At 43.5% G+C, this 25,396-nt stretch overlaps 1 protein-coding gene across 1 annotated transcript in view; it reads right to left on the minus strand.

Moving 5' to 3' along the window:
• Positions 1–25,396, minus strand: part of MCOLN2 (mucolipin TRP cation channel 2) — a 60,962-nt gene that overhangs the window by 14,792 nt on the left and 20,774 nt on the right. The window contains exons 3-11 of the mRNA XM_079941404.1: positions 23,759–23,932; positions 21,847–22,000; positions 14,954–15,038; positions 14,753–14,849; positions 12,876–12,975; positions 7,627–7,739; positions 6,288–6,437; positions 5,020–5,121; positions 4,794–4,916 (exon numbers count right to left, since the gene is read on the minus strand). Of these exons, the coding sequence (XP_079797530.1) occupies positions 4,794–4,916; positions 5,020–5,121; positions 6,288–6,437; positions 7,627–7,739; positions 12,876–12,975; positions 14,753–14,849; positions 14,954–15,038; positions 21,847–22,000; positions 23,759–23,932 (1,098 nt within the window). The remainder of the gene's footprint in view (positions 1–4,793; positions 4,917–5,019; positions 5,122–6,287; positions 6,438–7,626; positions 7,740–12,875; positions 12,976–14,752; positions 14,850–14,953; positions 15,039–21,846; positions 22,001–23,758; positions 23,933–25,396) is intronic.

Genomic DNA, 25,396 nt, shown 5'->3' on the forward strand with positions numbered 1-25,396 from the left:
AAGTTGGTTTCTATGGACGTCAATTACAACTCTGACAGCACCATTAATCATTCCTATTTCTCAGAGTTTCTTTTGGAATCTGGCCAATTCCTTTCTGTAGTGTCAAGAACCCCTACAAGTCTGTGTTTCGGGTTCCAGAATTGCAAGTTGGTGGGCACAAAGCAAATTCATCCCTTAGTTTCCTGTGTAGTTACTCAGAATCAGTCTAGACACAAAATCCATCTCAGCATTAATGTTATTCAGCTCCCTCTTCTCTGGGCATGTGAGATTTATTTTAACCCACCAAAAAGTTAAACAGAGACCCAATAAGGTAAGTCATTGGAACATACTCTATCATTTCGTCCCACAAGAAGTGGCTGTGAGCCAGTTCCAGTGGCCAAAATCCATAGTAGAAATCAGCTTTTAAAATACCCAAGGTGGAGAACAGTATGGAGATTCCTTAAAAAACTAAAAATAGAGTTACCATATGATCCAGCAATCCCACTACTGGGCATATATCCCGAGAAAACTCTAATTCGAAAAGATACGTGCACTCCAATGTTCATAGCAGCTCTATTTACAATAGTCAGGACATGGAAGCAACCTAAGTGTCCATTGACAGATGAATGGATAAAGAAGATGTACATATATACAATGGAATATTACTCAGCCATCAAAAAGAATGAAATCATGCCATGTGCAGCAACATGAATAGACCTAGAGATTATCATACTAAGTGAAGTAAGTCAGACAGAGAAAGACAAATACTATATGATATCACTTATATGTGGAATCTAAAATATGATACAAATGAACTTATTTACAAAACAGAAACAGATTCACAGACACAGAAAACAAACTTATGGTTACCAAAGGGGAAAGGCTGGGCGGGGGGGAGAAATTAGAAATTTGGAATTAACAGATACATGCTACTATATATAAACCAGATAAACAATAAGGACCTACTGTATAGCACAGAGAACTATATTCAATATCTTATAATAATGTATAATGGAAAAGAATCTGAAAAAGAATACGTGTGTGTGTGTGTGTGTGACTGAATCACTTTGCTGTACACCTGAAACACTGTAATCAACTATACTTCAATAAAAAAAATTAGAGACTAAAAAAAAATACCCAAGGTAAGGAGAAATAAGGTCCTAATGCGCTTCTGGTCTAGAAGGACTGCATTCATAGGAAATTGTTTTTTGGTTCTTACAAGCTTGTAAGTCCTTGGAAAGCAGATACTGTTGTGTCTCTGTTTCTGGTTCATTCAGCAAACTTGCTGAGTCCTTACCATGCTCTATGCATCACACTCAACACGGGCAATACAAAGAGCAATAATCCATGGTCCCTGCCCTCCAAGAACCTGGGCTAGAAGAACCCGACAGTGTTTGGTGTATAGTAGACATTTAATAAATATTAAATGAATATCTCCGTAAAGGGTCCTCCCAGGTTCCAGAGGAACATAGTGAGAACCCAAGCATTTGTTCCACAAATGATAATTTTGCAGTTGAGCCAAAAAGAACTTTCATTTGAATGAAAACATAACCTGCAATGGCTTATGTCAGAGAATGACATAAAAATTTGCTTCAAGAGCTGGTGCTAAGAACCTCATGCAGCATTCAGATAAAACGTTTTAACCAGCTAATAGTTGTTTCGAATAAGAGAGGTGCTTGGCTAAAAGCAGAGGCCTTGAGAGCACAAATGTAACACGGGTGCTGCTGAACTTTTACCGAGGGCAGCAGCCAAGTCCAACGATTTTTCAGTGCTTTGCCTTCTCATCTGTAAAATGGGGACAATGAACGCAAGACAATGGTTTATTCCTCGGAAAGTCCTCGGGGAAACGTCAAAGCCACATGAGAGTAACGTTCCTCCTTCCCTCATCTTGAATTATTAAACATCAACAGTCTCCAGCCCGCCGTGCCCAGACATTTTGAAAGGGCGCTGTGCCAACACCCATTAGTGCTGGAGTCAACATTGGTGGGACACTTCTTGTATTTTTATACTCTTTCAGTTGAACCATTGAAATCTGATGTCTAACTGGAAAATTCAAAGCTGAAATGTGAGATTCCTGCTGCCATACAAACAGCAGGGTGAAATTCTAGTTTTCCCGATACCTCCTCTTCAGAGTTTTTTGTTTGTTTTTTTAAAGAAAGAGTTCGCTTCCACACCCAAGCTAGCTGTGGTTCTAGAAATTCTAGAAAATGCTCACTATGGTGCTGTTTTTCAAGGCTCCAGGCAATCCTGAAGGTCTTCTGATTCAACAGATACTGACTGACTGGCAGAACCTGAAAATTCCGACAAGTTGGGTTAATTTGGAGAGGGACGTGCAGGGGCAGTAAACATTTCTAACTTCAGACTCAAAGAAGAAGTAACACAGAGAAGAAAAGCACATAAGTCCAGATCCAGACTGAAGGTTTTCTCATGCTACTGACTAGTGCATTCACTGAATTAACTCAACTCCATTTCCGCAATATATCAGCCTGGCTAGAGCTGGGAGACAGAAGCCATAAACAGACCTGCTAGACAACCCCAGAGATACAGTTCTTATCTCTCTACTCCTCGGGGGGAGAAGTGAAAGGCTGGCATTAAGTAAGAGACACAAGTCAAGAGGTGAAACGTCCAATATGGCAGCCACCAGCTACAGGTGCCTACGGAGCATCTGATGCGCAGCCGGTCCAAAGTGAGATATGCTGTCGGGATAAAATACACACCACATCTCAAAGACTAAGTACCTAAAACAAGGAATGTAAAATATCTCAATGTTTTATATTGCATACAGGCTGAAGTAATATTTTAAACATATTGGGTTAAATAAAATATATAATGAAAATCAATTTCATTTGTTTCTTTAAAAATTTTTTTTTAATGTGACTACTAGAAAACTTAAAAGGATAGACATGGCTCGAACAGAACTGAACATATGAAAATGCAGTCAGACTCACAAAGCAAACAACATCATTGTTCACAAGGTAACCTTGATGCAAAGAAATAAGACTGATTACTTGGCTTTCCTCTCACGGCTGATCTACTCTTGAGTCAGACTGAATGCTCTCTTGTAATGGTCTGTTTTAGATAATACCAAGAAAAGAAGAAAAGCCCTACGGGGTATTGCTCAAAGCATGTGTATTAGGGTCAGGCAGACCTGGGTGTGCGTCCTATCTCTGCCATTCACTAACTATACAACCTCAGGAAAATTAACATATTAAGATCGCTATTTTCTGTCAAAGGAAATTTCCCCGCAGGGCTACTGGAAGGGTTAACCTAGCAAGGGAGGTAAAGAACATGGGCACCATATCTACCTAGCACACAGCACTTCAGAATGGTAGCTAGTTTAGTGAAATTCAAGCAACATTTTCTGAGCACCCTCCAAAATAATGATGGCGTAGGGAAGGCGGAGGGCAGCGGAGATAGGACCGCTTGATTCACGGGCCTCGGAGGCTCAGTATTTATGCCGCGTGGCGCAACACTGCCCTCTAGTGGCAAAAATGTGGCAAAGCATCCAGACCATAAAAGAAGCGAGGAAGAAAAATGTACATTTTCCTGGGCACTAAGACAGTTCTCCGGATCAGAGAGATAACATCGAAGAACAATTTTTACTCATGAGTCACCTTTAAAGCAGTGGAATGGAACTGGAAAGCAATAAGATTACCAAGATTTACTAGTAACCCAGAGATTAGCACTTTGTTGATTATACAGTTTCTCAGATAGGAAAACGGTAATTCTCTTTGGCCATATTAAATGAAACACTTAAAGAGGAGCAAGCCTGGGTGGATGCCAAGTTACTAAGATTTATTTTAGTAGGACAATACCGAACGTTTAAGTTTTGTGGACTGCTCGATTTTTGTGAAGAGTTTGTAAACTAGATTTGACTGTGTTTTGTTTAATGCAACGATCAAGGTCAAAACTTAAGGCTGAGCTGTTATACCAGCATCATTATATTTTTAATTCTCTCCTGGTAGAGCACCTAAGCCAAGATAACAGTACTCTGGGCTATTGACGAGATTAAATGATAGAGAAGAGAGAAATGCTTAGTATAGCATCAAGTGTTAGCTGCTATTAGCTTTATTTTTGTTGTTTCTGTTGTTCCGACTGCCAGAGGCCCAGGGAAGAAAAACTGTGAGATGCAGTCATTGCTTTTACTTTTTTTGGTTTGAAAACAAGGCCTACTTCATTTCATTTCCTGCTATATCTTTGAATCAAATTTATCATCTTAAAACAAGAACAGCTGAACATAACTTTGATGTCCTTGAGCTTATGATACTGACTGAAGTCCAGCAATAGTTTAGAATTCAGATACTGACCTTTAATAAGGCACTAAGAGGACACTGAAATCAAAACCACCTGCAAAGGCAAGATGTGTTATCATTTTAATCATAAACCTAACATGGTCATTCTGACCAGTCTTTATCCTCCTCCAGTCTCCTCAGTTAACTTGGATGAAAACCTTAATATTTTGAATTAGAAAGATTTTGTAATACTTTTCCTCATTTAATTTTCATTTTTATTACAGTGATCTCACGTCCAAACACTTCTTACTTGGTGACAGGCTGGGTTCATATGTGACCCCTTAAGCCAGACCCAGACAACCAGGAAATGTGCTTTCTGGTTCCCTGCAGTTCTTCTTTCAATATCTCGAAGCCACTTCAATATCCGGAAAAGGGAAAGAAAAAGAAAACCGATGCAAAGATACATGCTTACTGATGTCCAGGTTATGTGCTGGAGAAAAGTGGGATGAAGGTCAGTGCTGGAAACCCACATTTAAGGGTCTCAAGTGCTTCACGTGTAGAAGGAAGAATGAGGCTACACACCTTGTCATGATATGGTCCTAAGACAATCCAGCCGCAGAAGGTGTAACCCAGATAGATCATACCGGCACATGCGCAGAAGCGAAGAACTTTTGGCAGTGAGGCTTGCATTGTTAAAATGAGCACCTGAAAAAAATCAGCACAATGGGGGGGAATTAAAAAGTAGTTACTAGAGCCCAAAGAAATGGACCTCAACCCCAGTGGTGCTACCCAACAGCCACATCCTTACATTATATGCTTGGAAGTAACCCAAGTATCTGATGACGCCAACCCAGACAAAGAGCGTAGATGTTCCAAGCAAAATGCTGCACAGATCGTAATTTGTGAGATTCTAGGGAATGAAAAAAACAGGCATGAGTAAAATATTCTACTCCACTCAGCTTATGAATCTCACTTTAAACTGACAAGAAGGGACCGCCTGCCTCTCTACAGTGATTCTGAGAGTTTTCACACTGAAGAAGGAAATAATACAGAGCACAAATTCCAAATGTGTTCCTCATTTCCTTTTAGTATTAAGACTGGTTGAACTGAATTCTTAGTCAAATAGTATCCTGAAATAGAAATTGCATTTACCACTGACCTAGGCACTAAAGCACATAAACTAATGGTGTCTGTTAAATATCAAACAATACCTTTCAGCTACCTTTGAAAGAACGCTCCAGCGTGATTTGCCAACAGTTCCTGCTCTCAAGGACTCTAACTGAGGAGACGCACACACAAGCGTAATTCTAATACAATACGCTGTGTGCAGTGACACAATGCCGGGCTTGTCATGGAGGGCTTCCCGAGGGCGTGACCCCTGAGCAGTGCTGGGCCTGGAGGACAGGCTAGGGGAGTCTTGCAAGCAAACGGAGAGAGGCTGAACAGGGCCCAGTGCTGAGAGCTCGCAAGACGGGCCAGAGGGGCGGCACTGAAGGGTCAGGGAGAGCGAGGGCGGGAAGGGAAGGCAATGAGGCAGCTGCAGCGATCGAGGTCAGAGAGGAAGACGGCCTGAAGGAAGCCGAAGCAGTCAGGCTGGACAAGACGGAGGTACCTCGAGGTCAGGAGGGAAAGCTGGTAAGATTTGCTAGCTGACGGCAGAGCACGGAGGAGAGAAGTCAAGACTCAGGAGACTACATCGACTAAGTTACCCAAAGAGCCAGGCGCCTAGAGGCACTCAAATATTCCTGCCCTTGCGCCACCCATCAGAGCCCCCATCGCTCATGGATGGGCACCTCGGCTCTTGACGCGATGGGTTCAGGGGCCAGCTGCTGCTTTTGCAACTTAAACAAAAACAAAGCCCGCCCAAACCACCAGTCTTCTCCAACTTCAGTTCCTATTCTGAAGATGCTGTCAAGTTTCCTAGAGGCTATTCATAGGAGTATCACCTTCCACAGAACATCCGCTTCTTCGTTTTCCCTTCATGAGAAACCAAGTCAGAGGAGGCACTGCATATCTTACCGTATTTGAGACCATCCAGAAGAACAGAAAGAAGGTTTACCATGGGCTGCCGCTTACCTTGGCTTTAATTTCCATTTTTAATATGGATCCGATTATCGACATTAGGTCGCTGACAATCACCAGGATATACCATCTGTTGATGAACTCCCATTGGTCGGCGTTACACACACATCGCTTGTACTTCTCCAGGAAGAAATTTAAGAATCTCTGCGGCAAACATTTTAAAAAGCATTTCTTACAAACCCCACTGCCCTCTGGAAGGAGAAAAGCGCGAAACAGTGCTCTCGCCTGTCCAGAGACACGGCATTGCCTTTTCCAATGCGATGGATCCTCACTTGGAGGGTGGAGATTACAGCCCACACCTTCCTCCACCATCCACCCCAGCTAGAGGTGAGCATGCCAGTTAACTAAGTGACTCAAACACGCAATGCTGTGCTCTCACTCCAACAGACTCTTGTTGAAATAGCTAACACAGAGAACATTCCAAACACTTTACATATTTTCAACGCATTCAACCAGGCGACAACCCTACAAACTAGACACCATGGACACTTCTTTCCAGAGGAGGCAACTGAGACATGGGGCGGCCAAGCCAGGGCTTGAGCGTAGGCGGTCCGGCCCCCGAGCGTGTGCTCCCAATGTGCCACCCTCGCGTCGGCAGAACCCAGACCCTGGCTTTGGATTCAGAATGTAAAGCGGCTTGTGGGGTGCGGGAGGGTGGCTAAGAGAAGTGGATATTTACAAAACAAATCGACACAGGCCAAGCCCTGGAAAAATAGGGCTTTCCTCTACATATGGTGTTCTGATGACTTCCTATGTCCACTGACCCCAGTCTGTATTTACGTACATGCCACACACCAGAATAAGATTTGTGGTGAGCTAGAGTAGACATTCACAAGAGCCCTAAAGGGTAAAAAGGTAAAATGAAACTCAGGGAAGAATTTTTAAACTAGTTTAAATAATAGAATAAAGTCTTTTATGCTTCATTAGAACCCATTTACCATGCCTCCCTGTCAGAATGAACTCTGATTTGAAGACAAAAGATGAAACCTGCCCATGTTATTACTCTGTTCTTAAGATCACTCCTGAATTTAAAAGGGTCTCATTTCTTCTGGAAGCAGTCAAAAGCTTGACCATTCACCACTGTGCATCTGTGCTTATTAGCTCAGGCTTAAGCAGTTATGATCGTCTGATCCCACCTGACATGCCGGGAGCTTTGACTCACTCTCTACACTCCAGGTTGATAATGCCTCGTAGCGGGACCGTCACTCAAAGGAATCCAGTTCATTCAAGGGCCCCAGAAAGGGCAGGATGACCCAATGTCAAGGCCCCACTGTTTGGACAAACTGCAGGGGGAGGTCAGGAAGGGAGGGAGGAAATTCCGACACACACTTACCTTTCGTAACCTTAGACCCAGAACAATGGATCTTGTGCACAGAATAAGAGATGCCAAGCAAATCACGATGACAAATGCATCGAACACCAGGACATACTGAGTATTTTTCTGAACTGAGAAACGAAAACAGAATTCAAATGTCAAACACACCTTACTTGGGAATAATTTACAAACAAGATGGCAGCTGGAAAATAAGATCAAATGATAAACGCTTCAGCATCAGAAGCAAATCACACTGCACTCATTCAGAGGTTCACAAACAAGGTAATCATTCCCTGATGTTGAGTTATACATTTAAAAACATATAAATTCTTAAGAGATGTACTAAAGTGTATTCATAAATATTTACTATAGAGTGGAATTCAGTAGAAGGTGGTCCATTTGGGCTCCATTCAAAAGAGGCAAAACTACTGACATACTCTGAGTTCTTGCACATAAAAACAAACATCAAGTTCTCCATTAATGGGGGAACACACGTTTTAAAGTCCCACCACTCAGAATCCCCATTTTTGCTTCTCAACCTTACTCTGTACTTTCCCAGCAAAGAGTGCCCATTCAGTACGCTTTTTCTGCATGTGGGAAAAATCACTTCTCAGAGTGAAAGTAAGGAGAGTAGTAATCAGATTTTTGCCTTGGAACACAGTAACACAGGGAAGGTACTGGAAGAAGATGAAACTGTAACCTTCGCTTCTCTCAGACTTCATGGTATTGTCCCAAATCCCAACCACGGCTCTCCCCTGCCCGGCCCCCCGCTCACCCGCTGTGGTCTCATCAGCTGCCGCCTGCTGCTTTCTCCGGGCCCCCAGCTTCCCCACCCTGAGGCCACTCTCTTCCTCCTTCCCTGCTCCTACCGGGCGCTGGAGCTCTCTCCCTCCCTCTCTCCTCTCTCTCTTTCTTGCCTCAGGGACTTCACACATGCTGATCCCTCTGCCTGGAACAGCACCCTCCCCATCACACATGGGGATTATTCAGCCTTGGGTTTCAGACTGAGTATCTTCCTCCCCAGAACAGCACAGGACAATTCTCTAAATTCCCATCCCCATCAGCCCTCCCCCCAATGCCCTATCGTAGCCCTGTCCATAAGTATACACACCTACATCTCCATTTACTCCCCTCTGCTTGATGGTCACTGAACTTATAGTTGTGTTTTCAAAGGCAGCACAGCAAGGAGCACAGAGACAGTGTGAAATGAAAAAGGACACAGTCTCTGGAGCCTGAGACCGGGGTCTGAATCTCCAGCCTGCACTCAGAAGCTGTGGAGCCTTGGGGAAGTTGCCTCAGTTTCCTCATCCAAAAAATGGGTAGAATGAAAAGAATACCTATATTATAGGGCTGTCGTGAGGGTTAAATAAGTTCACACATGAAAGCACTTGGAGCAGCCCCATGCACACAAGAACAGCAAACTTGGTGGTTATCATATCATTCAATGTCCATCTCCTCCCGGACATGATTGGCTCTGGGAGGCAGGGACCGGGTGTGTTTTATTCAGCATGACAGTGCCTGTGCTTATGTGTGTCCCCATAATGCTTCAGTACGCTTACAGGTAAGTGCAGAGACCCCAGCAGAGCACAGGAAGACCACTGAATAATCTAAGTCAGAACTCGTGAAGGTCTGAGCGAAGTCAGAGGCAGAGAAGGCACACAAACATGAGGCACAAAGTGGCGAAAGATGAAGAAGAGAGACTCGACCTGGTCTTTAATGGGACTTAGGGAGTAAGGAAGGACTGACCAAGAATGACTCCTTTCTGTCTGGGGTCAACTGAGCTCAGTCTGGACATTCATGACAAGAGCGGACAACTTAGTGGCAGCTGAAACCATGGGTGTGGACACAGCCAGTCAGAGAGATGACAGAGCAGAATGCACACTAGGAAGGATGGGAAGGCAGGGGTGGCAATGTTTGGGAATTAGGAGAGGAGATGCACTCAGGAACCAGATGGCGAAACGCCAGGGGAGAAGGAAGCAGTGCTGGGGACAGGCAACCTTCAGGAGAGTCTAAAGTCAGGGTGTTCCACAGCGACACCTCCGCAGAGAAGGCATTTAAGAGAAAGATGGGAGTGTGTCCACGGATTTAGAAATAACAGCGGCACGGGTGTCTGAGGGCAGCTCATCCTAACCCTAAGTGGGTTAGGAGCATGACCAGCAAGGAAATGTAATTCACTGAGCGAGTTATTTAGCCTTGCTAAGCTTCAGATGCTTCGGGTACCAAAGGGGAGCATAGCTGTACCAGCTTCACGCGCTGTCAGGAAATCAGGTCAAACAATCCCTGTTGAGTGCTTGTCAGTGCCTCGTACGGAGCACTTACCTCCACCTTTGGCCATTTTATCCTTCACAAGTTTAAGTTATCTGGAGATACCATCTAATGGGTAGGTAAGAAAACAACCTGACCAAAACCCAAGACCATTTTTGGGGGGGAGGAGCCATGGAATGAGGCAGAGGGAAGAGGGGCAGTTCTTGGGAAGGTGGGACCGCAATCTTAAAAAAATGCAAGAACAGCCTCGAGTACCTTCCTTTCTGACCTATGACTAGAACAAAATTTCTAAGATTACTTGAATTGGGCCTTATTTACAGATGGGAAAACTGAGGCCCAGAACTAGGAAGATAAACCGTCCCTCCTAACAGAGAAATCAGTATTGTATTGTTTCAATTTGATTTATTGAGAAGACTAGTTTGATGTGGCTACAAAAAGTATCTTATAAACATCATAATTGCTTTCTTCTTCTACTGAAATTATGTTCTTCTCACAGGAACAGTTCCTAAACCTGGGTTTGTATAACACTAGTCCAGAGAGATGCCTCTGGAAATGTGGTTAACAAAATCCTACCCCACCCAGTCCTTCCAGGGGCCTGAGAAGTCCCACACACACCACCACTGCCGCCTGTGTGACCCTAACCAGGGCTTCCCACACTTACTAAACCCCATTTCCCTGGGACATATGTTTACATCACCCATCAGTGGGGAGTCCTGTCCATCAGAACCTACCTCCTCCAGCTCCCATGCCCAAATGGCTACATTTATAAAATCAAGTTAATGTGAAGATTAGTGGCACACGGGGCATGGGTATTGGAAGTCAGAAAAGGCAACTTCAAGTTTGTATGTAAAAATGCGCACTCCCTTATATTTCAGCTTGAGATAACATAGGTAATGACAAGAAGGAGAGAGAAGCTTCAAGGTCAGCACATGGATGTGAATACACCTCAGAATGTTTTGCAAACAGCACAAGGATCCCACCAGCTGTCACCCTTGCCTTTGTTCTACTTCCCCAGAGCCAGGGCAATCAATCCATCAGACGGAAAAAAAAAATCCATTTCCTAAGCTGGTTTCCAAACTTCAGCTTTTTAAGACTTGTCACATCATCTTAAATTTGTGCTCTCCTAGTGATGGCACAGCCCTGGGAGAAGCATATATAAATGTCAGTGCTTCTAGCTGTGAGATTGTGTTTCTCCTCACTGGCCACAGGAGGGAGCCAGAGCGCCTCTCTTCTGAGCAAAGGCGAGGACAGCTCCCCAATATTATAAGTACGCCCGTGGAGAGGAAGGAAACCTTGTCCTGGCAAACGTGTTTGACTGACTAACTTATTTGGTCAAATGACTATACCAAACCACATTTCCTATTTGACAAGGGTTAGCTTTTATCACATAAAATGGCTGCAGCCTACACTCGGACTTGGAAGACACGTGTCTGACTTGCGCGTTTCTGCTGGGGAGAGTGTGTCTGCTGCGGAAGAATACCCACTTTTAAACAGAAACTAAAACTGTGTACTCTGATGAGAGGCTGGAGTCAGCTAATGGGACTAAAGAGACAAAACTTCAGGGGTCTTCCCTGGTGGTGCAGTGGTTGAGAGGCCGCCTGCCGATGCAGAGGACACAGGTTCGTGCCCCAGTCACGGAAAATCCCACATGCCGCGGAGCGGCTGGGCCCGTGAGCCATGGCCGCTGAGCCTGCGCATCCGGAGCCTGTGCTCCGCAGTGGGAGAGGCCACAACAGTGAGAGGCCCGCGTACCAAGAAAAAAAAAACAAAAAGAAGCCAAAACTTCAAAATCATCAGGACATATTAGGCAACCGAAAAGCAACAGGCCACAAATTGAGTCTAATTTAAAACTAATATAAAATAGTTAGGAATCCCAGGTATTTTACATTTTATTTTGTTCTGATAATCTGGTCAAAGGCAGGTTCAGTTAAACAAAACTTGTAAATGAAAGAATACTGATCACCCATCATTAACATCATCCCAACCCCCGCAGTGAGAATGGGGTCTGAGTAGCCCACTTTAGTCTGTGGATCAGGAGGTATTTCCTGAGTAATGACTGAGTAAATGACGCAGGTTTGTCCAGGCTGCTCTCTGGGCTCTGAAGGCCTTGATCCCACTCCACTGTCACAGGCTCAGATCAAATCATACCTTCTCCAAGAAGCATTGCTGGACTCTATGTCTCACTCTGTCCCCGTCAAAACGAACCTTTGCTTTCTTTTTTTTTTTTTTTTTTTTTTTGCGGTACGTGGGCCTCTCACTGCTGGGGCCCCTCCCGTTGCGGAGCACAGGCTCCGGACGCGCAGGCTCAGCGGCCATGGCTCACGGGCCCAGCCGCTCCGCGGCACGTAGGATCTTCCCAGACCCGGGCACGATCCCGAGTCCCCTGCATCGGCAGGCGGACTCTCAACCACTGCGCCACCAGGGAAGCCCAACCTTTGCTTTCTTGATGCTCATATCTTCTGTGCCTCCACCACTTACTCCTAGTCAGGACACGCTAGAGATTTTATAAGCATGCCAGTGCCCGTCACGAAGGCGTTTTCTTTCTTTTCCAGAGCGCCTACAAATACTGTGTGACAACTGTTGTTCTCAGCGCTCTGCTTTACATATTCATTTAATACTCAACACGCTGGAAGGTAAGTACTATTATTACCTTCATTTTGCAGAGAAGGACCCTGAGACAGAGAGGTTAAGCCATGTGTCCAAGATCACAGGTACAGGAAACAGAACCAAAACTCGAACCCAGGTAGTCTGGCTCCAGAAACTGCTCTTAACCGCTGGGCCACACGACCTCTCCTACAAGGTCTGTAATCAACATTTGCTGAACTGAACAAAAATGCAAAGCTTCGGGGTATGCTTAACAGAAGCGAATGCTCAAAATGTGGTATTTTGGAGCCCTTTATTCTTATCATCATCCAAATAAACCATTTATATACCCCAAATCCTAAAATGAAGTGATAAAAATCTTCCATAATCCACCATGGGCAAGCATATAACATACTTACTAGATCCGGAGATGTTCAAGTCTTTACATTCCTCGATGTTAGCGTCACTGTCAAAGTAGATTTTGATTTTGCCACTGTGAGCTTTATTGTCAAAGATAATCTGGAGACACAAATTGAGGAAGAGGTTACGGCCCAGCAGAAAGTATGACTGGTTAGATCAATTCTGCTTAAAATATCAATGGCATCCAGATAGCGTGCCGATCCAAAGAGAGTTAGACTGATGAAAATGTCCTCATCCCATGATTCCTTCACAACTTCCTATTATTAATGAAAAAATGTGGTCCAAAGGGGGAATGCATGAAATTCTACTAAAAGCACATTCGGATTCAGAGAAATTCTAAAGCAAAACAGCCAACCAGTCCAAAGAACAAACGTGAGAATTCACCACCAATTTTTGACAAGAGAACACAAAGACCTCGTTTATCACACTGAATGGAATTTACAAGCATTTGCCTTAATCTAGTCCTTTGGGTATGAAACTCTAGATTTTCACTAGGCTAGAAATTATTTTTCTATTTGCTTCAAACGCTATATATATGTTTTGAGAAGTGCTACATGTGCTTTCAGAAGTGGCAAAGATTGCTCCAGGGTTATGGGTTGAATTTAAGATTTCCAAATGCCCTCAATCTTCCACATTATGTTTCAAGCATTTAAAGTTTATAAGTGAAATATGCAGCGTATTTTAGGGGCTTTCCTGGGGAAAATGAGGCCTTGAATGCCAGGGCTAGTGAAGTTTGGTCCTAGCTCATAGGTATAGAAATGAGGTCTGTATAGCTTAATTCTCGAATCTCTGGTTTGGTCATAACGATATTCTTAGATTACACTGAGAATGTGTAATGTGCACGTGCCTTGTGCTCAAAGATGTTCAGGCACCTGTGGGTTTAATCATAGATCGCATACACGTTCAGCTCTCCAAGCTTTGCCTTGCCTTGGATTTCATAATGTGTTTTGTAATGTGTGGGTCACCCCAGGGAGATTAATCATGCTACTCCCTGGGGGAGACATTCTTCCTTACTACATGTCACCATTTATAATTAATTTTTTTGTTGACTTGTTTTTCTATCTCTTCCACTAGGCTGTAAGCTTCCTGAGGGCCATGGTACCTCTAGAGCATGGCAACTTGCCTGCTGCCTCGTAGGGACTCATTGAGCATTCAGCGATTGTTGTTGAATGAAGCATACTTCTGAATTGCTAAAACAACAGCTACATATAACATCCAACTGAGCATTCAGTTCTGCCCATCAAGAAACATGAAAGAAGGAAGGGAGGGAGAGAAGAAGGGAGTAAGGGAGGGAGGGAGGGAGAGAGGGAGGGAGGAAGGGAGGAAGGGAGGAAGGAAGGGAGGGAGGGAGGGAGGGAGGGAGGAAGGAAGGAAGGAAGGGAGGGAGGGAGGAAGGAAGGGAGGGAGGGAGGGAGGAAGGAAGTCCATGGCACATGCCTGCCCCTCCCAAAATAAAAGCTGCAGCAATTGATCCTTTGCAGATTAGCCTTCAGACCAAGGGGGCACTTTCTGCCTTGAGGTTTGAAAACATTTGCTACAACATTTGCAAAGACCTTCCTTCGAAGGTGGGAAAAACATTATAGGCACTTAAAACACAGGTCATAAGCTATTTTAAAAAATGTACTCAGAGAGTAGGAAGTCAAAGTCCACTTTGAAAACTCTTCTCAACCCCAAAATCTAGTTTTAAAAAGTTGGAATGGGCTTGTATCATTTTTAGAAGTCACGGCCTCTGGACCAACGATGCTATAAAGTGGCATTAAAACTGTTTTAAACACAACTGCATCAAACACATCTATAGGCGGAGGTGCTTTGCACTGTGCACCTACAAAAGGAGTAGAGAAAAATGATAAAATGGCTTAGTAAAATAGACACTTGCCGTATTCTGAAAGATGTAACAGTCTGGTAGCTCTCGGGAATGAATCGTCTGCAGGTCAATGCCTTTGAGATGAAAGGAGATTTCAACTTGCAAGAGGCTGAATAGAAAATATTACAAGGTATAAATTGCCACAGTCTTCCTCCCCTACTCTCCTTTCCCCATCTGCGTCTCCTGGGCAATGAGACTCGAAAGCATATTTACCGATAAAATGCCAGTCTGAAGAATGATGAGTTCTTCCAGTCCTGAGGGTTCTTGGAGAGGGTCTGGAGGTCTAGATGAATGCAGTCTAGGGCCATGAAAAAACCACAGTGACTGTCAGGCAAGAATCAGATGCTAAAACCAGTGGGCCGAAGTGTGATGAGAGCAGAGGACTCAACAAGTTCCAAGGCATCTCTCCACAGAATACTTAGTAATCACAACAGGGAGACCAGTAACTTTACAGTGGGGAACCTGGCAGATCCCACCCTAGCCACGTGATCAAAGTTAACATCACCAGGATTGAGATAAAGAGACATCATGTGCCTCCTGAAATAACGTACCATTTGTGTGGTATTTCTGCCCCAAATGCGTAACCTCAATCTAGGCACAAAGAAACAGGAAAACTAGGGGCTTCCCTGGTGGCGCAGTGGTTGGGAGTCCGCCTGCCGATGCAGGGGACACGGGTTTGTGCCCCGGTCCGGGAAGATCCCACATGCCGCGGAGCGGCTGGGCGTGTGGGCCATGGCCGCTGAGCCTGCGCATCCGGAGCCGGTGCTCCGCAACGGGAGGGGCCTCAACAGTGAGAGGCCCGCGTACAACAAAAAACAGGAAAACTCAAGGGAGGGACATTCTACTCTTTAAAAATGTCAAGGTCATTTAAAAAAAAAAAAAAAAGCCAAGAACTCAATTTTTCTCCAGATTATAGGAGACTAAAGATACATGACAACTAAATGCAATATGTGATCCTGGACCAGGCAGGTTAGGCATGGCTTTTGCTGTAGATAATGTTAGGGCAGTTGATGAAATATGAATAGGGTCTGTAGATTATAGTATCACATCCACGTTAACTCATGCTTTTGAGCACTGTTCGGTGGTTATGAGCACGTTCTTGTTTGGGGAGATGCACACAAGTATTTAGAGGTAGGGGCCTTGTGTCTGCACCTTCGTCTCATAGATTTCAGGAGAAATTTTTTTATGTAGGAAGAATGATAAAGCAAATGTGGTAAAATGTTAGCATTTGGGAAAGTTAGACGAAAGCTATACAAGGACATCTTTGTGCTATTTGGCAACTTTTCTGTTTAGTCCGATACTTTTCCACAAAAAAAAAAAAAAATAAGAGAAAGAAAGGAACTTAGATTGTACTCAAATAAAAATAAATTATGAGCTGTAAACTATAAAAGAATGATTCCAAGAGCCGCACATAAAAATTAGTCTCATTATTGTGTAGCCTAACACCTTGGCAGGAAACCAAGGAGGTCTGGAGACAATGAACACCTTTCATGGTCAACGCCCTTCAAGGTCACTCAGCCCTGATGCCAGAACTGGTGTGAACCAGCCTGGCTGACTCTCACCTGGGCTGCTGCTGCCCGCTTTGTGCTGCCTCAAGAATGGAAAAGTCAGGGCCTCCTGCAGTGCCCGACACTCAGTAGGTGCTTGAGAACCCAGGTAGGCCCTATGGCTTGTTCTCTGAGAATCTTCTCTCATAATTTAACTCTTTATTTACTTATCTATCTCCTCAACTAGAAGATAAGGTGCTTGAGAGCAAGGGCACAACTGCTGTGGCCGTTGAACACCCATTGCCTAGTATATAGGACACTCAAAATATGGAGGACACACTTACATTTTATGACAATCAGGTATCCTGGGCCAAAAACAAGGACACGGAGCTGAATGGACAGCACAACAGCCACAATATTTAAGAAAGGCAGGTGTCAGAGGGGGTGCCTCCCTGTGTTTGGCAAATGGACCATGCGTATCAAGAAACAATTCAATGTTGGTTTTCCTGACTGGGCCTTGATTGATACAGTGAGGGCAGTTGATCAAAAGAAGCTTTTTTTATAGGAAACTAAAGATAGGATGATACAGATAGCAAAAACATACAGGGACTTACTCTCTGCCAGGCACTGTGCTCGGGGCTTTATAGGTTCTCTCATTTAATGCATCATCCTGTTTAACCCCCCCAAGCAACCTTGTGAGAGATACACTATTGTTGCCATTTTACAGATGGACAAACCAAGGCACAGAGAGGTCAAGAAACTTCCTCAAGGTCACACAGCTAGCTGGTGGCCAACCAGAATTTTTTTTTTTTTTTTTTTTTTTTGCGGTACGCGGGCCTCTCACTGTTGTGGCCTCTCCCGTTGTGGAGCACAGGCTCCGGACACGCAGGCTCAGCGGCCATGGCTCACGGGCCTAGCTGCTCCGCAGCATGCGGGATCTTCCCGGACCGGGGCACGAACCCGTGTCCCCTGCATCAGCAGGTGGACTCTCAACCACTGTGCCACCAGGAAGAAGCCCCTAACCAACCAGAATTTAAATCCACATGTGCTCAGTTCCAGAGCCTGAGCTCTTCACCAGTACACTGATGAGGCTGAGCTCTGAGCACCTATTTCGGAAACTCAGAAGGCCCAGGCTCTCTACCTGACTCATTCACTTATTCAGTAAATATTTACTGAAAGCTTTCAGGGGCCAGGCATTGTGCCAGGCACTGAAGGTAGAGCGATGAACGAGACAGACGAGGTCTGTATGGAGCTCACACTGTAGTGGGGGAGATAAACCAAGAGTGAAAAAATATACACAGGACAATTTCACGGTGTGCACAGTACTGCCAAGACACAGTGAAGTGATGGAGGTTAAGTGGGTGGGGAGGCCCTACCTGAGGAGAACTGTTGGGAAGGGCTCTGAGGCACTGGGGCTATTTAATCCCGACACCTGAGGGATGAAGGAGACCCAGCTGAGCACAGATCCAGGGGGAGCGCTCCGGGCAGGACAAAAGTAAGCACTAAGTCCCAGGCAAGAAAGAGCCTGACTTGTTCAACAAACAGCAAGGAGGCAGAACCAGGGAAGCGGGGGCTTGGAGAGACAGGCGGGTGGCCGGTCCTACAGAGACTTGTGGGTTTTATTCTAAAAAGATGGGAAGCCACTCGTGGTTTTTAGCCCAGGGAATGAGATGTCCCAATTTAGCCAATTTTTTAAAAAATATCATTCTGGTTGCTGAGGGGCAGGGCAGGGGGTGGAGACCAGTCCAAGCAAGAGCGGCAGCGGCTTGGACTACAGAGGTGGCAATGGAAATGGAGAAACCAACACATTCAAGTTTGGGGCTTGAGCAACTGGGAGTATGATGGCATGATGTGAAAATGTTGGTTTCGTTTTCCGAGATGGGCAAGAGTAGAAAGAAACAGGTTGAGCCAGGGGTAGGGGGTGGAGGAGGCTTGAGATGTTCTGTTTTGGACACAGCAGGTTTGAAATCCCTATTAGAGCCACAGAGGGGGTTGTCAAGTGGTTTGTCAAGCAGCCGGCTGAATGGAGGAGGAGTCTGGAACTCAGGGAGGAACGGAGCTCAGAGATGCGAATTTGGGTGCAGAGAGAGGGAGGCGACTTCGCAGAGCTGAAAGGGGTGGGCCCTGGTGCTGTGGGAGGCCTTTGGCCGCAGCCTGGCCTCTGCAGCACCGGGCTGACGGGAAGCCTGCTGGAGGTGCTGTGTGCGGAGGTTTGCAGATGTGTGGCAGTGTGAGCGTGTTCTGCTCTGGCCCGTTTCTCCAGGAGGTATCAGCAGCTGGGACACCGGGGCTCGGCCACAGAAGACCCTGGTGACGGCTGGCAGGATCCAGGTGAGAAAGAAGGGAGAGGCCAGTGCCCGAACCGCTTCTGTAAGGGAGTGATACTGATGGACAGAGGTGTCCAAGCTGGTACAGGGGGCACTGAAGGCCGATGGTGATGGACAGTATAAAATGTGTGAAGCTGGTAAAAGAGAGAGAGGTCTGTGCGAAGTCAAAGACCGCAGCTGCAGAGTACTGAGCCGGCGCCTCCCAAGCTTCATGTGCGTCTATGTCATTCAGGGATCTCGTTAAGATGCAAATTTGGATTCTGCAGGTCTAGGGGGGGCCTGGAGAGTCTGCATGTTTCACAAGCTCCTGGGTGATGCCCATGTTACCGGGTTTAGAGTAGCAAAGACCCATGGTCACTAAATCGCTGCATGACCTTGGCCTAGTCACCAAGCTTGACTGAACATCAGTTTCCTCAACTGTAAAGTGAAGGCCAAACTGAGGCTATTTAAGGCCCTTCTACCTTCAACATTCTTATTCTAAAGTAAAGGAAAAGGAAAAAATAATATTTAAATTAAACTTATCTGGGCAAATGACTGTATTCTGAAAGAAGGAGGAATTTGTTAAAAATCTGTGTGCTCGATACTGTCCTAGGTCTTCTTCTCCTGTATTTCATTCATTCTAAGACATGAATTCACTTTGCTGTACAGTATAAACGAACACAATATGGTAAAGCAACTATACGCCAATAAAAAATTTTTTAAAAATGAAAAAAGACATTAAGTTTTTTCACTTTCAAATGTTTATAAAACAGGTGCGTTTTTTAAAAATTGATGACGGATTCAGAGAAATAGGACAGCACATGTTAGTTAATGTTACACTATCTGTAAAATTTGCCTTATAAAAGTCTATTTGATTATTCAGATTCTGTCATTGTAATAGGAGAACGACACTTTAGCGACATGCACATTCAGAACTCTCTGGAGTCTGCCATATCTCATGCTACAGTCATTGCTAATGAGGCCACCAAGCACTTGGTGGCAGCAAAACCTAAGAACTGAGATTTTTTTTTTAAAGCATGGCAAAAGCCCCGAGTAAAACATCAAACTTCAAACAGAACAAACTGATATTGGAGTAGCAGCCTCATCACTCAAATGAATCTCGTTTACAAGGCAGAACACTCCAGCGAATGAAATAACAACCCTCTCAGAGACAAAGGGAGGGTGGATTCAATATGTTCTTAAAATGACAGGTAAAATGATGAAATGGTCATAATGTTTCATGCTAAGAATACGTGGAAAGAAGATAAGAAATTCAAAATCTGCATTATAGAAAGTGAAACACTGTAGTAGAATGATATCCATCTAAATGTTGTAAAAAAAATTTTTTTTTAACAGGATTCATTACAGTACCCCCAGTGAAACTGAACTGTAAAGCTATAGGTCTAGAGGCAGGGACAGAGGGATAGGCCCTCAGCATGAATTAGGGGAAACCCTTAGCTTGAACTGTACAATCAATCGTGCAGCTAAACATAAACCCACCAGGAAAACAGCACACAGGCAGATTTCTGCGCTGAGCACACTGAAGGATGCTTCTCTTAATCATAAAGATACCGCAAAATTCATAAATAGGTAATCTAGAACAGCTTCTGCTAATTCACCTATTTAAACTATAATGCCACACCAGTGAAGTCAAACTCAATCCCTATTTATACCGCCTGCAGGCTTTCTCCAATGTGTCCAAGACAAGAAAGTCTAAAATCCAGTATCAAGCATTTTTAAGATTATTTTTTACACCTTTTGAATAGATACATCAAAAAGTTCTCTTTGATAAGTTATATTTAATTTAATAAGTCAAAAAATATAATTAGCTTGCTTCAACAGTCTCTCTTAAAATAAAGTCAAATTAATAGTCAACTTCTCTCCATTTGGTTAAAAATATTCCATATGATGGAAAGGAAATGACCGAGGACACCACTGTCCAATGGTCAGGGAATAAATCCTGCTTTCTGCTCTGTCTCGCCTAGCCACTGATACTGACTTTGGCCACATTTCTTTAATCAATTTTCCAAGAAAAATCAGTTGAGGGAAACAACATATGAATCACTGGAAAATAGTCGTATGATTCATCCAATTAAGGCTCACATTTTTAAGGGGACAAGTGGCCATGGCTCATTTGGAGCAGAGGGTCACTGCACAAGCTTTCAGCTCCACCTCTCAGTACTCCCAGTTACAGGAACTGCCCACGGCGGGGAGCACAGCTGACAGCGCAGGAGAAACATGCAGGGTGAAACTGGATCAGCCCCTGCAGACTGACTACCACACAGATCTCAGGATAGCAGAGCCTGCAGGGCAATAAGATAAGGGACATTTCAAGGCTGCTGGCCACAGAACCAAGCTACTGATGGGTCTCTGGAAGCAACCTGGGGACCCTGACAAGTGCTAGCTTATGGGCTGTTTCTTTTAGAGTCAAGAGGGTAGGACACATTTACTCATGAAAAGATTCTAAACAGGTAGCCTGTGGGAAATGAATTAGAACCTTTACTTCACAGGGATGTTCTTCTATTGTATTACCAAGGCACCTTAAAATCGGGTTATAGGAAATATGGTCAAATGAACTCTGGAGCTCTCTTTTTAATAAAACCACTCCAAATTTACACTGCTACTAGGACCTGGATTTCTGACCTGTTAGCTGCTTGAGGAGCCATGACTGGTTAATCTCTGCAACCCCAGTTCATAAAACAGGGAGTGCTTTAGGCGTGATAACTGTACACCAAAGGTTTGTTGAATGAAAGACAAAACCTCCCGAGCCTCAGTTCAGATACTTTGCATTTATATATGGAATGCTTTTAAATTCTTAACAGAATGTCACAAAACAATTCTACTTGATTAGATGTTAACTTTTTGCCAATCTCCAAACAGAGAAAATGAGTTATTAATCACAATTCACCTCTGAAGAGCATTAATATATTTAACAAATGATAAAAGCAAGAGTACCCAGCATTTTCACTCACATTATTTCATTTAACAAATACAGTCTCATTTTTTTTCAAAAAGCCTAATCCCCCCCTCACGGAGGGAAAAAATTAAACAAACAGGAAACACCTGTGCATTTACCCCCCAAAACCAAAAATCTTGAGTTGCACCAAAGAGATGCACAAATGTTCCTGGTCCTGTCACAGCAGACCCATAGTTTCCTGAGCCAAAGCTCTTTGCAGGCAAACGTTAAAGCCTCAGATAGGTCAGCCGTCACAAAGGCAAAGTTGTTTCATTTGGGCTGCCGGCGCACGAGGGTGTTTTTTGCTCTTACCACAGAAGATGATAAAGAAATATAATGAAATTATCACTGTATTACCTATTTCAATGTCGCTGTCAATATTTAGCGTCTCATTAGAAGGAAACATGGTCCCTTTCTTGTAATGCTGCTTACAGACTTTTAATCCAATTCTGTTGTCTTCATTTTTTCCATAACCAAGGGTCCCCAGAGATAAATTCCTTAGCCGATGAAACTATTAAAAATAGTTAAATAAAGATATTTATGAGCTTAACAAGTTTCATCAGAAGTTACAGCACATGGAATATACTTTTAGCTATTTTTTATTGTTTGTCTCATATCCCTCAGTAGAACTCCCCAATGTAAAACATCACAAGGTAATTTTCTTGGGTTGAGCAGAAACACACGGCGTCACAGAACTCGAAACTAAAGTGCAGCCAGAGGCTCCCACCTACTCAGAGCCAAAGTCAAGGTCCTGCCTATCTCTCTGAACTCCCAGCCCACTACCGGCCACTGGCTCCACCCCGCCACCTCCAAAGCCACACTGACCTCCAGGCAGTTCTGGAGCTCTCTAGGCACACTCCTGCCTGGGGCCTTTGCTGTTCCCTCCGCCTAGAAGCCCAGGTACCTATCTGCAAGGTTCACGTCTTCAGACCTTGACTCAAATATTACCGCCTCCATGAGGTCTTTCCTTACCACCCAAAGAAAACTGCAAACATCCATCTCCAGTGCACAGGCACCACCAGGCAGTCCAGTCTCCTCCCCTGCTTTATTCCAGTTATCATTTTCAACATACCTCTGAGGACCCAAGCCATCCACACCCACCGCTTACATTAACACAGCTTTACCATCTGCCTATCTGTACTACCAGGGCTTTACTGGCCCCTATCTTCATTAATATGAATCTATTATTCCAGGAAACTTTTGCCCAGGAACATAAAAATTGCAAGTAAGTGTATTATTTACTTCAGGAACAGCCCCAAACCTCATTTAAATAGATGATCATTTTGAAGATGTAGTCTAATAACTCCCAAGACTCTCTGAACATCCCCCACCAAAACCCTCATCTTGTTATGCCCACCAATCCTAAACTATTATAGGATCATCTTTACTCAGTTCTTATCCAGCTCCCCTCACATTGAAAGACATGCCTTAAACCAGACTTCAAAATCTATAGCCAGACTTTGCACTCTACAACCTATGGAGAATGGTCAAGGGACCATCTCTGCTACCACTGTTAGCAGTGAGCTCAGTCTTGCTTCCCAACATGCGTTTTTTTGTTTGTTTGTTTGTTTGTTTGTTTTGGTGGTGTTTTCAAGGAGTCAGCATTCTGTACTATATTTTTCACTTCTTTTCATTTCTCTGGCTCTCCCCTCTAGAATTAAGCTCTATAAGGACAGGAGTTTTGTCTGTTTTATTCATGCTATATCCCCAATGTCTAGAACAGTACCTGGTACATACTCGGTACCCAAATATTTACTGAATGAGTAAATGAATGAATGAATGAATAAGAAAGAATAAGAATTTCTCTCCTTTAAATATTTTCTTCAGGCCTACCAATCTGGTTTCTCAATACTACCTAGACACAAATATTATCATATCCTACTCCATATTCTTAAAGTTCAGCTAGGCTTATTAATGCTAAGACATCAAAATTGAGATGCTAGAATCTTAGATTTGGTCTCTCATTCATCAAACCTTCTGAGATTATAAGCCTACTTTTAGCTATTTGGCTATTTGATCTGCGGTAATCTCCCAATAGTAGCAGGTGGGAAGGGATAAATACAAACATAAATCTTAAAGAAAAACTTAAAATAGGCAAAATCTATTGTGTGGAAATGTAGCTACAGAAAAAGCAATAAACTTTTGGCAGACTATGCAAAACTTAAATCAGAATATGTTAATATATGTATAATTTTTTTCTTTGCTAAGACAACAAGGTCAAGGATCAACATATTCTCAAAGTATAGGTAAGTCACAACAAAATACTTGCCTGACTAATAGCAAAAAAGATGCTCTCATAGGTGTCCTCTTGAGTATATACACTGCAACTGTATTCATCTTCATCTACACCGGAATATCCTTTCAAAAACAAGTGCTTAAAAGCAACAGTGTTTTCTTCTTTGAAAGCAACCACCAGCTGGTTACTTAAACCAAAACGAACAAGCTAGGAAAGAAAATCAAACAGAAGTATATGAATTTTACCATTTACCAGGGGAGGCGAATGCCTTCTTATTATCATGAATCCTCACCTAAAACATCAGCCAGAAAAATCTCACTCCTTTGGTTTTTACTAATCATATCAATGTCAAAATACAGGAACTCTTTACCCCCAGAAATAACCTCACCAAGCTAAATCAGCAATTCAAAATAGCATAAAATTAGAAGAAATGAGCACTCCAGCGACTAACAACCTTACTGGCCTTTAATGATGGGGAAGGAGAAGAGGAAGGAGGAATCCGAGTCAGTTATGTCTGAATCCATTTTCCGTTTTCTTTTTTTATAGTTCTGCTATTTTTTCTTTTCAAAAAAATTTATTTGAAATATAGTTGATTTACAATGTTGCGATAGCTTCAGACGTATGGCAAAGTGATTCAATTATATATATATATATATATATATATATATTCTTTTTTATATTCTCTTCCATTACGGGTTATTACAAGATATTGAATACAGTTCCCTGTGCTATACAGTAGGTCTATTTTTCTTATACTTGCATTTCAAATTTATTGTTTTCAAACCTGATGGACATTTGAGCCTTGAACAATGCGGGGATTAATCCAAGTATAATTTATAGTCCGACCTGCGAATTCGAGGATTCAACCAACCGTGGATCGTGGATCATGTAGCATTGTAGTATTTACTACGGAAATACATCCTCGTATAAGTGAACCTGTGTGGTTCCAACCTGCTATGTTCAAGGGTCAACTGTGCTTAGTAAACCACTAATTCATGTGCTTGACTGCTATTGGACAGTTAAATCTAAATGATTTCACATTTAGAAATTGTAAGTATTTTAAAAAATCATAACAATGTTTTGCACGTGGCTTTTGAAGAACATTTTTGAAAAGTGGCCTGTATAGTACTTCCTCCAGCTAAGAGGTAATTGTCGTCAAAGGAATTCAATTCCTCTAGCTCTGCAAGAACTCGTATGAGATTTACACCTAAGAGTTCCTGTCTCCAAGATCTACAGCATCAAAGCACCACAAAGGATAACAGGGGTCACTCCACCTCCATGATGTCTACCCAAACACTGTCACCACGCACCCACCTTCTTGTGATAAAACTCCTACTTATTCCTCCTTATACTGTATCACAGTACAGGGTTAGATGCCAAGGGCTCTCTTCACCAGAAGTGAATGTATTCTTTCTGCCCTTAAGTTTTCTTCTTGGAATCCAACAAGTAGGGAAAATTAGCAGGCACTAAATGTCTACCCCTCAAACCCAGGAAATTCCATACACAAACAGCCTCTCTCTCCACTCACACTCAAACTCACACTCTGTCACATACTCTTTCACACTCACTCTCACACACCCTGTCTCACACGTACACCCTCACATGTGCTCTGCTGCTGTCGTTCTCTCTCCTTCTCACATCAACACAAATACAGACACACACATGCCATGG

This window comes from Stenella coeruleoalba (genome assembly GCF_951394435.1).
Source record: "Stenella coeruleoalba genome assembly, chromosome: 1".
NCBI classification, from domain to species: Eukaryota; Metazoa; Chordata; class Mammalia; order Artiodactyla; family Delphinidae; genus Stenella; species Stenella coeruleoalba.